The sequence below is a fragment of the Lemur catta genome, chromosome 6, assembly GCF_020740605.2.
Source record: "Lemur catta isolate mLemCat1 chromosome 6, mLemCat1.pri, whole genome shotgun sequence".
NCBI lineage: Eukaryota > Metazoa > Chordata > Mammalia > Primates > Lemuridae > Lemur > Lemur catta.
The window spans coordinates 17,934,206-17,948,071 of NC_059133.1; the positions used below are offsets into that span (position 1 = coordinate 17,934,206).

At 46.1% G+C, this 13,866-nt stretch overlaps 1 protein-coding gene across 1 annotated transcript in view; it reads left to right on the forward strand.

Annotated features, from left to right (window-relative positions):
• The window catches only part of PAH (phenylalanine hydroxylase), a 63,683-nt gene that overhangs the window by 14,896 nt on the left and 34,921 nt on the right, over positions 1–13,866 (forward strand). The window contains exon 3 of the mRNA XM_045553092.1: positions 1,945–2,128. Within this exon, the coding sequence (XP_045409048.1) occupies positions 1,945–2,128 (184 nt within the window). The remainder of the gene's footprint in view (positions 1–1,944; positions 2,129–13,866) is intronic.

Genomic DNA, 13,866 nt, shown 5'->3' on the forward strand with positions numbered 1-13,866 from the left:
TCTGGAGGGCAATGGAACAATATATAAACAATATATAAAAATACTTTGTGATTCAACAATTGGGCCGCTAGGCATTTATGCTGAGAAATCAGTTAGGTAAGTAGGCAAAAATGTATTTATAATGCTCTCCATCATTTCTAGTTGCAAAAAATAGGAAGCAACTCACATGCCCATTGCTGGAGTATTGGTTAAAGCATTTATGACCATATCTGTACAACAGACCATCAGACAACCATTAAAGATGGCGTGATGGAGGTAGGAGTGGCTAATGTCTAAATGTGGATAACTTATTCATCTTTGCATTACATTAGTACCTAAGTTGGCCCACAAAATCTGATTTAAAGAAGAGATTCTCCAGGGAGGTGTGGGATGCCCTCTTCTTCCTCTTGGATTTCTGAGACCTTCTTTATTCAGCCACATTATAAATCTAAGTCATAGTCAAACCTGAGAGTGGTATAATATTAATACTTTGGAATATGATAGACCTTTTTCCATTTTCTTACCCATGAACTCTTCTCATTCCCCTAGATAATTTTGATTCTTTTGAGAAAATTGTACAGGATATCCAGGATAACCTCTTCTCACCACCCCTGGCCCACCACCATGGGCACAGCCACTGTCAATCACACCTCACCTGGATTTCAGCAACGGCCTCTTGACAGGTTTTGATGGTCTCTCTTCTCCCCCAAAGTTTATTCCCAACACAGAAGTCAGACTGATTATTTTAAGTCCATGAGATCATATTACTCCTCTGCTTGAAACCTTGCAAAGATCCCTATTTCTTTCAGAATCAAAACCACGTTCCTTAAAATGGCCTCCAATGATCTCCATGACTGGCCACCAGCCCTGTTATTATTCTGACATCATTTCCTGCTATTTCCTCCTTCAATTCCTCTGCTCTGGTCATCCTGGCCTCGTGGCTGTCCCTTCAACAGGCCAGGCATGCTGCCACCTTAGGGCCTTCATCTCCCTCAATTCCTTTAGGACTGTACATAAATCTCAGCTTCTCAATGAGGCCCCATGTGTCCGTCCTATTTAATACTGAAATATGTCCTCACGCCTCCTCAGGACTGCCATCCCCTTCACCCTGCTCTGCCTTGTGTTTTTTTTTTTTCCTTACTTATCTTTTATGTTTGTTGTTTGTCTCCCCTAAACTTGACTGTAAGCTTTATAAAGGAAAATGTCTTATTTTGTTTTGTTCACTGATGGATCCCAAGCACCTAGAAGGGTGATTGGCCACTGGTGGGAGCTACAAGGAATTGCTTGAATGGAAAGTAATTATATAAATATATTAGTGGTAATTAATAAATAGATAATTTTTACTGAGCATCTGCCATGTGCCAGGAGGTGTGTATGTATCATCTCATCCAATGCTCCCAATGAATTTATGAAGCAGGTATCATTAAGACCAGCAAATTACAGATTGGGAAAATGAGAATTAGAGACATGAAAGTTCATTATCTAAGGACTCATAGCCAATATGATTTAGAATTTAGATATAAACTCAATAAGCCTGACCCCTGTAGACCTTATTCAAGCAGAACAATGTAATTTGTACATTATTTATTTATTGAGATTGTACAGAATGTCATTTGGGAAAGGGGATTTTTCTGGTAAGTATTTTTGGCAACCACTGTTCTAAATATTTGAACCAAACCAAAATCTCACTATGGCAATTCCAGGCCTTTAGCAGATTTCCATGTAACTAAATTCCGTGACATTTGAAATCTATCCCCACTCTTGCCATTTGGTACTTGTTTTTAAAGAAGAAAAAGTAAACAACTTTTGCTAATTTAAGAACTTTTCTTCTACTCTTATTAAAAGAAAAAATCCTATTCCTCAACTCTACATTTCATCGTGTTGAGTTTTTTGTTCTGGTTTTGCATCTTTGGTCAACGTTAGTCCCAAGGATTGTTCCCTCACTCTCTCCATTCTTCATTCTAGGAGAATAATATAAACCTGACCCACATTGAATCTAGACCTTCTCGTTTAAAGAAAGATGAGTATGAGTTTTTCACCCATCTGGATAAACAAAGTGTGCCTGCCCTGGCTAACATCATCAAGATCTTGAGGCACGACATTGGCGCCACGGTCCACGAGCTTTCCCGAGATAAGAAGAAAGACACAGGTAAGAATTAATATGGATTTTGTGACATAAGTGACTCTACACTGTCTTTATAAAATACCAGCAAAAGTAATACCTACCTTGTAAGATTATTGGGGGGTTAAGTGAGTGGATGTACGTCGGGGACCTAGACAAGTGTCTAGCATGTTGTAGACATAGAATGAATGTTAGTTATTTTTCCTCTTCCTCAGGATAGTAATTGCTTACATTAGTAGTTTTCTTTCTGTTGCTGCAATTTATATATATTTTTCATTACTGGATTATCATGCTCTTGATCTTCTATCTGCAGAGATGAGATGGTTAGAGTGTCTGGGGTGCTTTTTATATAAATGCAAATTCACTGCAAGATGCCTGTTCCAACCCGAGGGCTCTCCCTAAGTCCTTCTGGTGATGTGCTACTCCGGGAACTGGGACTGCAAGGCTCCTTGTCCCTAGAACTTTCACTGTCATTGTCCATCTCCTTATCTGTCTCTTCTACTAAATTAGGTGCTCCTTGTGGGCAGGGAGACTTTCTTTCCTATATTTATATCCTCAGAGTTTAGCATAATGCTTAGTACGCAGGTGTTCAGCAAATATTTGTGAGTGAATGACTAAATACAGTAATTGTCAGGACTTGCTTGGTCCCATTATCTGCTTACTGAAATGCTGCCCACTGTCCTCTGGGGGGGAGGAGAGTAATGGAGTATAGGAATTATAAGTATGGACTTGGGATTGAATCGACTTCAGTTCAAGTCCTGCCTTTTCCACTTGCTGCTTTGAGACACCTGACAAGTCCGTTTAACTGCTCTGACCTTAATGTTTATGCAGCTTTTGCAAGGATTAAATGAGATCAAACATACACAGTGCTTAGAACAGTGCCTGGCACAGTATAGGCCTGGATAAATGATGGCATATGGTGGTTGTCATGATTATAATTAGCCTAAAAAGAATACAGAGGCACAAGGTGATCACTTTTTAGGGTTCAAAGCATATTCAGATGAACCATTTTTATAGACTTTATTTTTCAGAGCAGTATTAGGTTTACAGAAAATTTGCAGAGAGTTCCCATATGTCTTCTCTCTCTCCTACCCTGCTCCCACCCCTGTTTCTCCTGTTAACATCTTGCATTACTGTGGTGTACTTTTTTATAATTAATGACTAAATATTGATGTATTATTATTAACTAAAGTCCACAGTTTACATTCAGGGTCACCCTTTGTGTTTACAATTCTGCCGGTTTTGACAAATGCATAATGTCCTATATCCACCACTGCAATGTCATACAGAATAGTTTCACCGCCCTAAAAACGCCCTGTGCTCCTGCTGTCCATTCTCCCTTCTGCACACCCTCCCCCCAGCAACCACTCATCTTTTTACCGTCTCTCTAGTTTTGCCTTCTCCTGAATGCCATCTAGTTGGAGTCCTACAGTAGCCTTTGCAGAACGGCGTCTTTCCCTTAGCAATACACACTTAAGGGTCCTCCATGTCTTTTTGTGACTTGATAATTCATTTCTTTTTATTGCTGAGTAATGTTCCATTATATGGATATGCCACAGTTTTGTTTTTTTTTTTTTTAACCATTCACTTATTGAAGGACATCTTGGTTGTTTTCCAATTTTTGGTGATTCTGAATAAAGCTATTATCAACATTTATGTGCAGGTTTTGTGTGGACATAGGTTTCCAACTGATTTGAGTAAATAGCTAAGAGTGTGATTGCTGAGATGACCTTTTTTAAAAAAAAATAATCAATTTTTTTCCTACTATAAAATCAAGTTTCTTTGCAAAATACTGAAAACTTTAGGTCAAGAAGATGTCAAGCACTGTAGCTTAAGTTAGCATTTTAATAGGCAGAAATGCTTTAAAATGAGACAAGATCCACCTCATAAACAGGGCCCTGAAACATTTTCTAAAAGGTAGCTCCAAGGCCTTCCTAAGACAGCCCGTGTTTTCTGCCTTCGTCCTCCTGTAGATATAACAGAGGCAAGGAAGCCCACCTCAGGGTTCTGCCTTTGCAAAGAGTAGACAGCCATGCAGATGGGCTCAGGTCTCGGGGGGCAGGCACTTGGAATTCCTCCCCGGATCAGCCCTGTCTGCCTTTCCCCCCCTTCAACCTCCCAAGATGCTTCCCTGATGACTGCCCTCTCCTGCTTTTCCGGCCACCTGCTCCCAACAGGAGCTGCAGGCCTCTGGACAAAGGGGCTGCCTGATCCTGGGGCTACTCTGCCTCTGGTCGGAGCAGGTGGAAGCTGGGCCAGCTGGGGCCCTGGGGGAGGAAATCAAAGCAATTGACAGGCAGGCAGGCAGCCCCTGGGGGAGCCAGGGAGATGGAGTGGACCAGCTGGAGTGCTGGCAGCCTGAACAGGAGGCTCAGAAAGGAGGTTCTTAGCAGGGATATAGCAGGAGAGTTAGGAGCTGAGATCCCCGACCCAGGGCGTACCGTGCTTGGTGTGACCTTGGGCGAATTATTAACCCTCGAAGTCTCCCACTGTATCAAATGGGAGCAACATGAGCCTACACCTTAAACGACTGATGAAATCACACTGAGGAAAGAGCCGAGCATGCTTAAGGGCTTAATAGTTATTATAAACACTGGCATGAGCACAGGAGCCACCAAAAGCCGGCCTGTGCACAACTGCTTGTTCAGAGATTCTGAGATCTGAAAAATGACCTCAGAGGTCATGCAGCCCTACTGACTCCCTAATTTTCATTGTAAAAACAGAGGCCATGACTTGCCTAAGGCATAGAGTGGATTCTGTGTGGTCAGGGGCACAGGCATGTTGAGCACCCTCTGTGCCAGGCACCGTGGGCAGAGCTGGAGAGAGAGGGTCATACTGCCTGTTCTTGAGGGGTTCACAGTCTGCCAGGGGGGATGGCGACACCAGATAAATACAGTGGAAGGACAGGTGCTGCAATGGAGACAAGGTTGATGCAATTCAGTCTCTTCTCCACTTGTGTTTAACTCTGAGGACCCAGGAAGTGTGAAAGCAAAAAACCTAATGTTTTCACACAGGGGTATCATGTGATCACTGTCAGGCTTATCAGAGGCTGGTCGTAGCACAGGTTCAATTCCCTAGCAGGGCTTCTCACCCTGTTGCTCAAAATGGCAGCGTGTTGGTATCTGAAGTTTGGATGATATTTTACCTAGTGAAGAAAAAATCGCTAAGACCAACCCTTTAAAACAACGTGTGTTTCATGACCCTATCTCTTTGGATAGTTTGTCACCCCATCCCATAGTGGCTGCCCTGCCCCCCCCTCCCCCGACTATAACTTACATGTACCGGAACAGCGGATGCTGAAGCGGCACGATTTTACCCCTGCTGAGAGAGACAGCCTTTGGGTTTCTTTGGTAGTTTTTGTGAAGTGGAGTCTGGGCCCAGGAACAGAACTTTTTAGGGAAAACAGCCAGCCCTTTGCGAAATTGCTCTTTCTGTAGCACTCAGTGGGAGGATGATCAGAGGAAGAAAAGCATCGTAGTAGATCCGAACCTTTGATTCTTTCTCTGGACAAAATACCCTTTTTATTGAGGGACTCAGACCTCAGGGGTGAGTCTGACAGCAGGTTCAAGTGGGAGATCTGAACCCCTCAAATCAATTAAGCTAAACCACTTTCCACTCCAGTTTTTCTCCCATTCAAAAAGCCATGTGGGTGACAGAAAATGAAAGTTTTTCAGTTTCTTAATTGCTAAAGTTCCCCACCCAAAACAGCTTAAGGGAAGGTTAATTATGGTGACATGTTAAAGAAACCCCAACCTTCTCAAATGCCTCCTGGAGAAGCTGATGTGAGTTTAATAGGATTTTAATCCAGAGAGTCTTTTGAATACTTGAGTCTATTCTCCTGCTACCCTCTCTCCTGATGACCTCAAATCCTTCTTCAACCCAACATGAAAGAGCATTAATATCTTCCATCGATCAATCTACTAATCCTTTTACCTTTCCCTTTGAGTCTTCTGCATAACATTACATCTAGTGGGGGATAGAAAATTCCTACATGGAGACAGATTGCAGGCAGGAGAAGCAGACAAACAAAACGTCTTGGGCAGACAGAGGTATAGGAGCATCACCTTTTCAGAAATTTATAGTTGGAGTTACTTTCCAAGAGCAAATGGACATTTATTGGATTTTGTTTAAGCTGTGATAGTAAGGATCCCGGAAGGCAAGCAGAGTGAATCCACACTGCCCGTGCAAGCCTGTTTTCTGTGGAAAGCAGAAAGGCCATCTATCCATCTAGCTAGCTAGCACACGGGCACTTATAATTATTGTGGAAGGCAAAAGCAACATCGTTATACTTATTCCTTCCCTCTTACAGCCCTTCCCTGCCCTCCTCAGTTTTCTCTTTTCTGCTTCAATATTGCTGCCCTGAAGAACAGTGCTGAGTAAGGCTGATGTCTCAGATCAACTGAGGTTGGAGGGGAGGATAGGATTCCTTCTAGGACTCTGAAAAGCCTCTGGGATTGTGGGCAAAGCGGTACATGTGTCTGTGAATGCAGATTTTTTAGGAGAGAAGAATTTTCACAGGGGCCATAGTTCCCAAAGAGTTAAGAATCTTTAGAAAGAAGCTGCTTAGGGCTGGAGGGGAATCCAGATGATTGGAGTTTTCACCTATTTCCACCACTTGTGCCTTTCTTTCCTCTCTTCCTTCCTCGGCTTGGCTATTCTGTCTTGACCTGCCCCTCAGCTCTAAACCTTCTGCATTTCCCTTTGCCCCACGTGTATCTCTCATGGCTATATATGCTGTGGCCCTGGGTCTGCAGGAGACCAAATATTTGTCTGTCTGTAAAAACACACAGGCTTTACTGCCTTTTTCAACCTTTACCTGAATGCTTGCCAGATGCCTTGATGTAGTTCTAAGTCCTGGCAGCTGAGGAAGTGACTTTTGCTTCAGCAGACGGCCACATCGAGACCAGCAGGCCCCAGCTGAGAGGACAAGCTCATTCAGGGGGAGGTGACACCCACCCAGGAGCTGGAAGCAGAATCTCTTAGTGTCAGTAGTATACTGCTTGCTCCCTGCAGTCTATTAGGGGCAGCTCTATTCATTGGCATGGGAAGATCCCGAGCAAATGCTATTTCTGTAGCTCACCCCCAGTTTGCCAGGTCATAGGGCTTCAAGCTCAGGAAGACCATAACATTATAAGCAGACTCTCAATCTATGAAAAATTCCTCCTTAGTAGGCCAAATCCAGTGTTTTCAAATTTCTTTCCTATTAGATTATCTCATTTAAGCTTTGCAACAACCAACCCAGGATTGCTGGAGCAAGTAGATAACATTATTCTTGTTTTCAGTGTTAAAAAACAAGACAGAGAGGTGAAGTTGAAGGGCGGCATGGATTTTGTAGTCTCCACTGTTCCAGTTCAATTCCTGGGCTGTAACTGTTTGGCCAAGTTGCCTGCCCTCTTTACACCTCCCTTTCTTGTCAGTAAAATGAAGATATCTGGGTGCCAATGTGGTTATATGGATTCTATGATACAATTTGCATAAAGTGTCTGGCATGTAGGATCCATGAAAAATGATAATGGTAAACTTATGCTTGAGTCGTTCATAAGGATACACAATGAATTTTATGGTTGAGCAAGCCCAGAATCCCAAAACTCCTGATCTTTGGTAAAGAAAGGCCACCATGACATGCCATTTGGGTCAATCCAAAAGATTGTGAAAGTTAGAAGGAATTGGGCTGAGACACCTTTTCTCTGTGTGACAGGTGTGTCCCCTGCATTGAAGGAGGTAATAAGAGGACATGAAACAATTGTGACTAAATTTCAATGTGCCATTCATGGTAGACTGGGGAAGCAACCTAGTGGCTCAGAAAGAAGAATGGATGTAGAGTGAAGAGCCTGGATTTGGATCTGCATTTTGTATACAAACAGATAGGCTTGAATTCCATCCAACCCCCTACCAGTTGGTGACCTCATTAGCCTCTTCTTCATCTGTGAAATGCAGCTAAGACTCCCCTGCTGCTTCCTATGGAGGGCATCACGTGAGATCCTCTGTGTGTTAGGGTGTTTGAAGGATCAAGTGGAACTTGAGTTGAATAGGCCCTTATCTTACACATCCTTAGGCCCCAGTAGGGAGAGATCTCCATGCTCTATAACCCCAGGCAACAGCAGGCCATTGGTCACCACCAGCTCCATGGCTAATATATTATATAAGGAGTTGGTGGCAGCCACCCTGTCACTGGGTACAGACTTACCTAGCAGCCAGGGAGTAACCGTCATGTGCTAGATTCTGTGAGGGGCCCTGTGGATGATCTCATTTCCAGATATCACTTCCTGTGCTTAACATCATCCACCTGACTGTGTGCCGTATTGTATGTAGCACTGGCATGGGAGACTGGCTGGCTTGGCTTGCAGGTGTTAGACCCCACTCCCGTCTTTCTTCCTCTTTTCTTCCCTGTTTCCATCCTCTTTCCCTTCCTTCCTCCCTTCTCTCTTCCTTCCTTTTTTTCTTCTCTTCTTCCTTTCTTTCCTGCTATTCTGACAACACCCATTCCCCAAACCAATAGCCTTTTTGACATTTTTGTAGCATGTGTCACCATTGTCCCCCAGGAATTCTCTCTTTCCTTAGCACTTCATAAATGATGTGGCTCTTACTTTTTAAAATCTTGACTATTGGGATTTTCTTCCTTCTTCTCTTACTGCTTTTCTCAAATACCACAGGGCCACCTTCTCTTTTTTTCATATTTACACCCTAATTCAGGGGACCATCCATTCATGCCACTGATATTGATTGAGTGCCCATTCAGTGTCAGCCACTGATAGGACGCAGCAGTGAAAAAGACAGACGTGGTGCCGAGGCTCACTTGTCCTATAATCCACGGCTATATGGCACAATCCTTGGCAGTGACAGGGAAGGTGGCTTGACTCAGGAGTAGACTTAGGAGGTGCACTGAGCCCAGTGGTGGGTTAGGGTGATTAGGGGAGAGAGAGCAAGGAGGAGCTTCTGGAGTGAGGTAAGCAACATATGGAGGAGGCTTTAGATGTATTCTGTTTGCCCCAGTGTATGTTGACCCTAACTCTAGTTGGAAGCAACAGGAAACCAGATCTCAGTACAACGTGAGCGCTAAGAAGACAGAAGTGAGTATTTGGGGATGTGGTGGGCAAGCTGCCAATAGATGTATTTGTAAGATATGTGGCATTGCAGAAAGGCTATTGGAAGGGTAGTTCCAGCTTGGATGGGTGGTTGGAATAAATAATCCTGCAGGTCATTATTGTATTTGTTCATAATTTCACTTATATCCATTCACTCGTTGTATTTATTCAACACATTTTCACTCTTTATTTCATGCGTGAGGCCCCTTGTATTTATCTGGTTCTGCGATTCTCATTTTAGCGTGTGAACAGAAAGAACAGATGCTTTGCCCTGAACACACCAGGCCTGGCCCCTGACCACTGCATGGTCCAGGAGGCAGAGGGCGAAAGCTTGGCACCCTCAGGCACCCTGTGGCTCCACCATTCTTGCCAAGACCTTCCCGAAGACAGTCCTGCTCCAGAAAGAAAGTAGAAGCTCCTTAAAAGAGAAAAATAAAGCCCTCAAGTCTCCATCTTATGGGATGTGGGCAACCCATCCCTTCTCCCTTGGCGGGAGCTGTTGGGATCAGCACAGGGTCTGCTTCTCTGTGGGGCTGGTGGCTATTTCCTCAGAGGAGACATCTGGGAGCCTGGGAGGACAGGGGGAAATGCCCTTCTATTTTGGACCTAAGAAACAAGGATTTATTGCTCTCCCTGAGACAGGCTGGAGGCCAGCCTGGGTGCCTGGTTGGCTAACCCCTGGGGCTGGGGAACGTCTGGTGGAGGGAGGGGGCGAGGCTGGACTCAGCCTGCACCTTGAACTGCTGTAAATTTAATGGGCCTGCTCTGACCCACTGGCCAGGAAGCAGGCTCCAGCCAGGCCTGCGGGGGCCTTCTGCTCAGGAGCCCTCCTGAGCCAGCTGCCCCTGGCAGTCCTGGCTGAGCAGTTGACCCCGACTTAATGGGACCACGATGTGGGTGTCCGGGGCCAGCTCTCCAGCGGGCTGCTTCCTTTGGAGCCAAATCAATATTTATTAATGATCTGCCCCCCGCGGGCAGATCCACAGAGGGCCTCTGTCACACCAGCCTGCCCGAGTCATTCATTAACTGCTAAGGCCGGCAGCCCGGGAGGCCGTGGAGGGGCCTGCAGAGGCCAGCCCACCGGCCGAGGTATTTGGCAAGGTCATTAATGAGCTAATCTGATTTAACTTTTCAAAATGGAGGCCTGGGTCGCTGGGGTCAGTCTCTATTCCCAGCACTGTGAGAGAGAGCCGGTGGGGGAGGGGACCTTCGCTGGAGAAGAGTTGGGATGTGTGAAGGAGAGTTGAGGTTAAAATGTTTCTATCCCTCAGTCCAGGGAGGCTGGGGATGGAAAGGTGGGGAGGACCCAGGGCTGTCCAAGGGGTCTTCTTTAAGCACCTTTAGAGCCCACTTCAGTTTGTCACCTCCTTTCCCTCTGGAGGTGAGAGAATAGGGATCTAGAGGAAAGGAGCCCGAGCCCCCCATTTATTCCAAGCCAGCCCAGCATTGTGGAGACGCCCACAGGCCACAGAATGCTAATTTCAGCTCAGCCAGCCCAGTGATCCTGAGCAAGTCACTTCATCTCTTGGAGCCTGGGTTTGCTCATCAGTGAACTGAAATAATATTGTCTGCCTCCTAGGATTGCTTTGAGAGTTAAAAAAAAAAAAAAAAGATGAGGCACATAAAGTGCTCAGCACAGTAACTGGTGCCTAGTAAGCTTCCAAAAACATATCGCAAAACCTTTAGAGGAAAAAAAGTAGCTATAACTCTTTGGCTGGGAAAGTTGGAAGAGCCCAGGTGTGGAGGTGGGGGATACAAGTATGGACTCTGGCTCGGCACCAGGCGCCTGTAGGACTGTATTTGCTTAGCCAGACAAGCATCTCCGGGGTTTGTTGTGGGGTGCAAGTGCAATGACTGATGTCACAGATGGACCTGCCGTGGGTCAGTTTCTTCCCACCCCAAATGAGGAGACAGGCGAGGGCTCAGTGCCGCACCCATTTGACAGCTGCAAAGCCAGAGACTCAGGGGTCAGTAATCTGCTCAGACTCCCGCAGTGTGTGGGTGGGTGAGATGAAACTTGAACTCAGACCTGCTGGCTTCAGGCCCAGGATGAGCACACCCTTTGCACAGGATCTAACGTCAGCATTAATGTGGAGGCTCAGTACTGAGTTCTGAGTCTGTCTGGGGGTCCTCTGTGGTCTCCCTGCCTTTTGTTCCTGGTGTCCTCACAAGGCTGCACAGCCGGGACTGGCCAGAGACGCAGTGAGCCACATTGGGACTTAATCCCCCTCTCCAGCACCTGGAACGTGCCTGTCCTGGGTCTCAGTTCCTCAAGCTTGTCCCTGCTCTCCAACGTGACAGCCGGTGAACTCCTCTTAACTGTTAGGCCTGACCGGGGCCGTCCTTCCTTCCCAGATGACACATAGACTGTACCCAAGGCCTTAACCTCAAGGGAGGCCTGGGGAGGAGGTAGGGAATAGATCAAAGATGGGGCTGGGCTGCTCACTGGAGGACGTGCATACCAGGCCTCGTCACCCTCTGTCACTTGACTTTCTGTAATGGTGACAATGCTTAATGATAGTAATAATGCTGCCTAATACTTCTTACAAAGCACCTGCCACTTGCCAAACACTATTCAAAGCACTCTTAGTGCATTATTAGCTCATTTTAATCCTCACATCACCACTCTGAAGGAGGTCCTATCATTATAGCTATTTTGCAGATAGGAAATTGGGGAACAAAGAGGTTAAAGAACGTGCCCAAGTCCTGAAGTTACAAGGTAGCAAAGATGAGATTGGAACTAGGCCGTCTGGCTCCAGAGTCTCTGTGATGAGCTCCGAAGCTCTGCCACTTCCCCAGCCCGGCTGTGTTTGTGCCTTTTCTCAGTGATGAAGGGACCCCGGAGCCACCAGAGGCCCTTGGACTCAGGTGAGCACCCACAGCCACGCTGTGCTGCCTCGGGGTCCCTCACAGCCCCTGTGAGGAGGTCCCGAGCTCAAAGGTCTGGGGCACGGTGGGTTGCTTTGGTCTTTGTCTCCTCTTCGCCAAGACTTGAATCTTTTGAGTCTTTGCAACTCTCTCAAGATGCCCGATTTTTTTCTCCACCAAGAGGTTTGAACTAAGCCATGTATGTGCCCAATTAGTATTTTTCCCTTTGGAGAAGGGGGAAAAAAAAAGTCACCCAGAGCTGGAAATATAATATACTGGTTCTGCCGCCCTCTGGCGTCCAGTTGGGCGATGGGCAGCCGGTGGAGCTCTGAGAGCGGGTGGGTGGGGCATGCCGGCTTCCTGGGGGGAAGAATGGTTTGTTTGGAGAGAGGAGGAAGGGAAAGGAGGCAACCCACTGGGAGCTGAACAAATGCAAGGACTGTACCTCCGGGAAATAAACGAGGTTGACACAGTAATTGAAGCAGAACTGTCTTTTCATGTGTCCTCTGGTCCAGCCTCGGCCCTTTCTGAGATTCCGCAGGTCTCAGAATAGGAAACCCAAAAGGGGTTGTGGCAACAGGTGGATCTGACACCTGTATGTGACAGAGAGGAAACTGAGGGCCAAGACTAAAAGCCTGTTACTATCAAAGCTGGACAGTCAGACAGCTACCTGCCGCCATCTCTGTTCTTTCCTCCTCCTTCTTTAATCTCATCTTCATCATTAGCATTAAAATCTTTGTCATCCTAATGGTTAACACTGATGGAGCACTTACTGAGGCCCAGTGACGGTGCCAAGATGTGTCACATGTGCTATAGCATTTAATTCATCCAATAATATAGAAAGATCCATTTTAGTCCATTTTATGGATAAAGAGACTAAGGCTCTGAGATAAAAAATTCTTGCTCAGGCCGGGCGCGGTGGCTCACGCCTGTAATCCTAGCACTCTGGGAGGCCGAGGCGGGTGGATTGCTCAAGGTCAGGAGTTCGAGACCAGCCTGAGCAAGAGTGAGACCCCGTCTCTACTAAAAAAATAGAAAGAAATTATCTGGCCAACTAAAATATATATAGCAAAAATTAGCCGGGCATAGTGGCGCATGCCTGTAGTCCCAGCTACCTGGGAGGCTGAGGCAGTAGGATCGCTGAAGCCCAGGAGTTTGAGGTTGCTGTGAGCTAGGCTGACGCCATGGCACTCACTCTAGCCTGGGCAACACAGCAAGACTCTGTCTCAAAAAAAAAAAAAGAAAAAAAAGAAAAAAAAATACTTGCTCAGTTACACAATGAAATACGTAGCAGGCTTTCTAGCCTTGCTGAGAAACTTTCTACTCTGTCTTCTGTGCTATGGTGAGCTAAGGGCAGAGTGAAAAAACATTTATACACACACGCTATATGTATATACACATCTAGTCATCTGAAGCGCCAAGGTCTCAGCAGTTAGGGCCAATGAGGTCCATCAAGAGACTTACTCTCCCTGTTCCTCAGTTTCCTCATCTGTGAAACAGGGATGATAATAATACATACCTCATGGAGCTGTTGTGGGGACTGAAGGAGGTGGCATGTGTAAAGTGTTTAGGACAGTGTCCAACAAAGCAAGTGCCCTGGGAACATTAGCTGGAATGACGACTATGGCGTCTGCTTCCGTTATTACTACCTATAGGGAGCTAATCTGGAGAAGTGCACTGGGCTTTAGGGGCATGGAAGCTTCCAGGTGGGAAACTGCAAACAGCTAGCCAGGCAGCTGGGCTCCAGAGCCAGCCCTCCTAACCGGCACACTCTGCCACCTTCCCAGAAGTGGCAGGACAGATTAGTGGTCA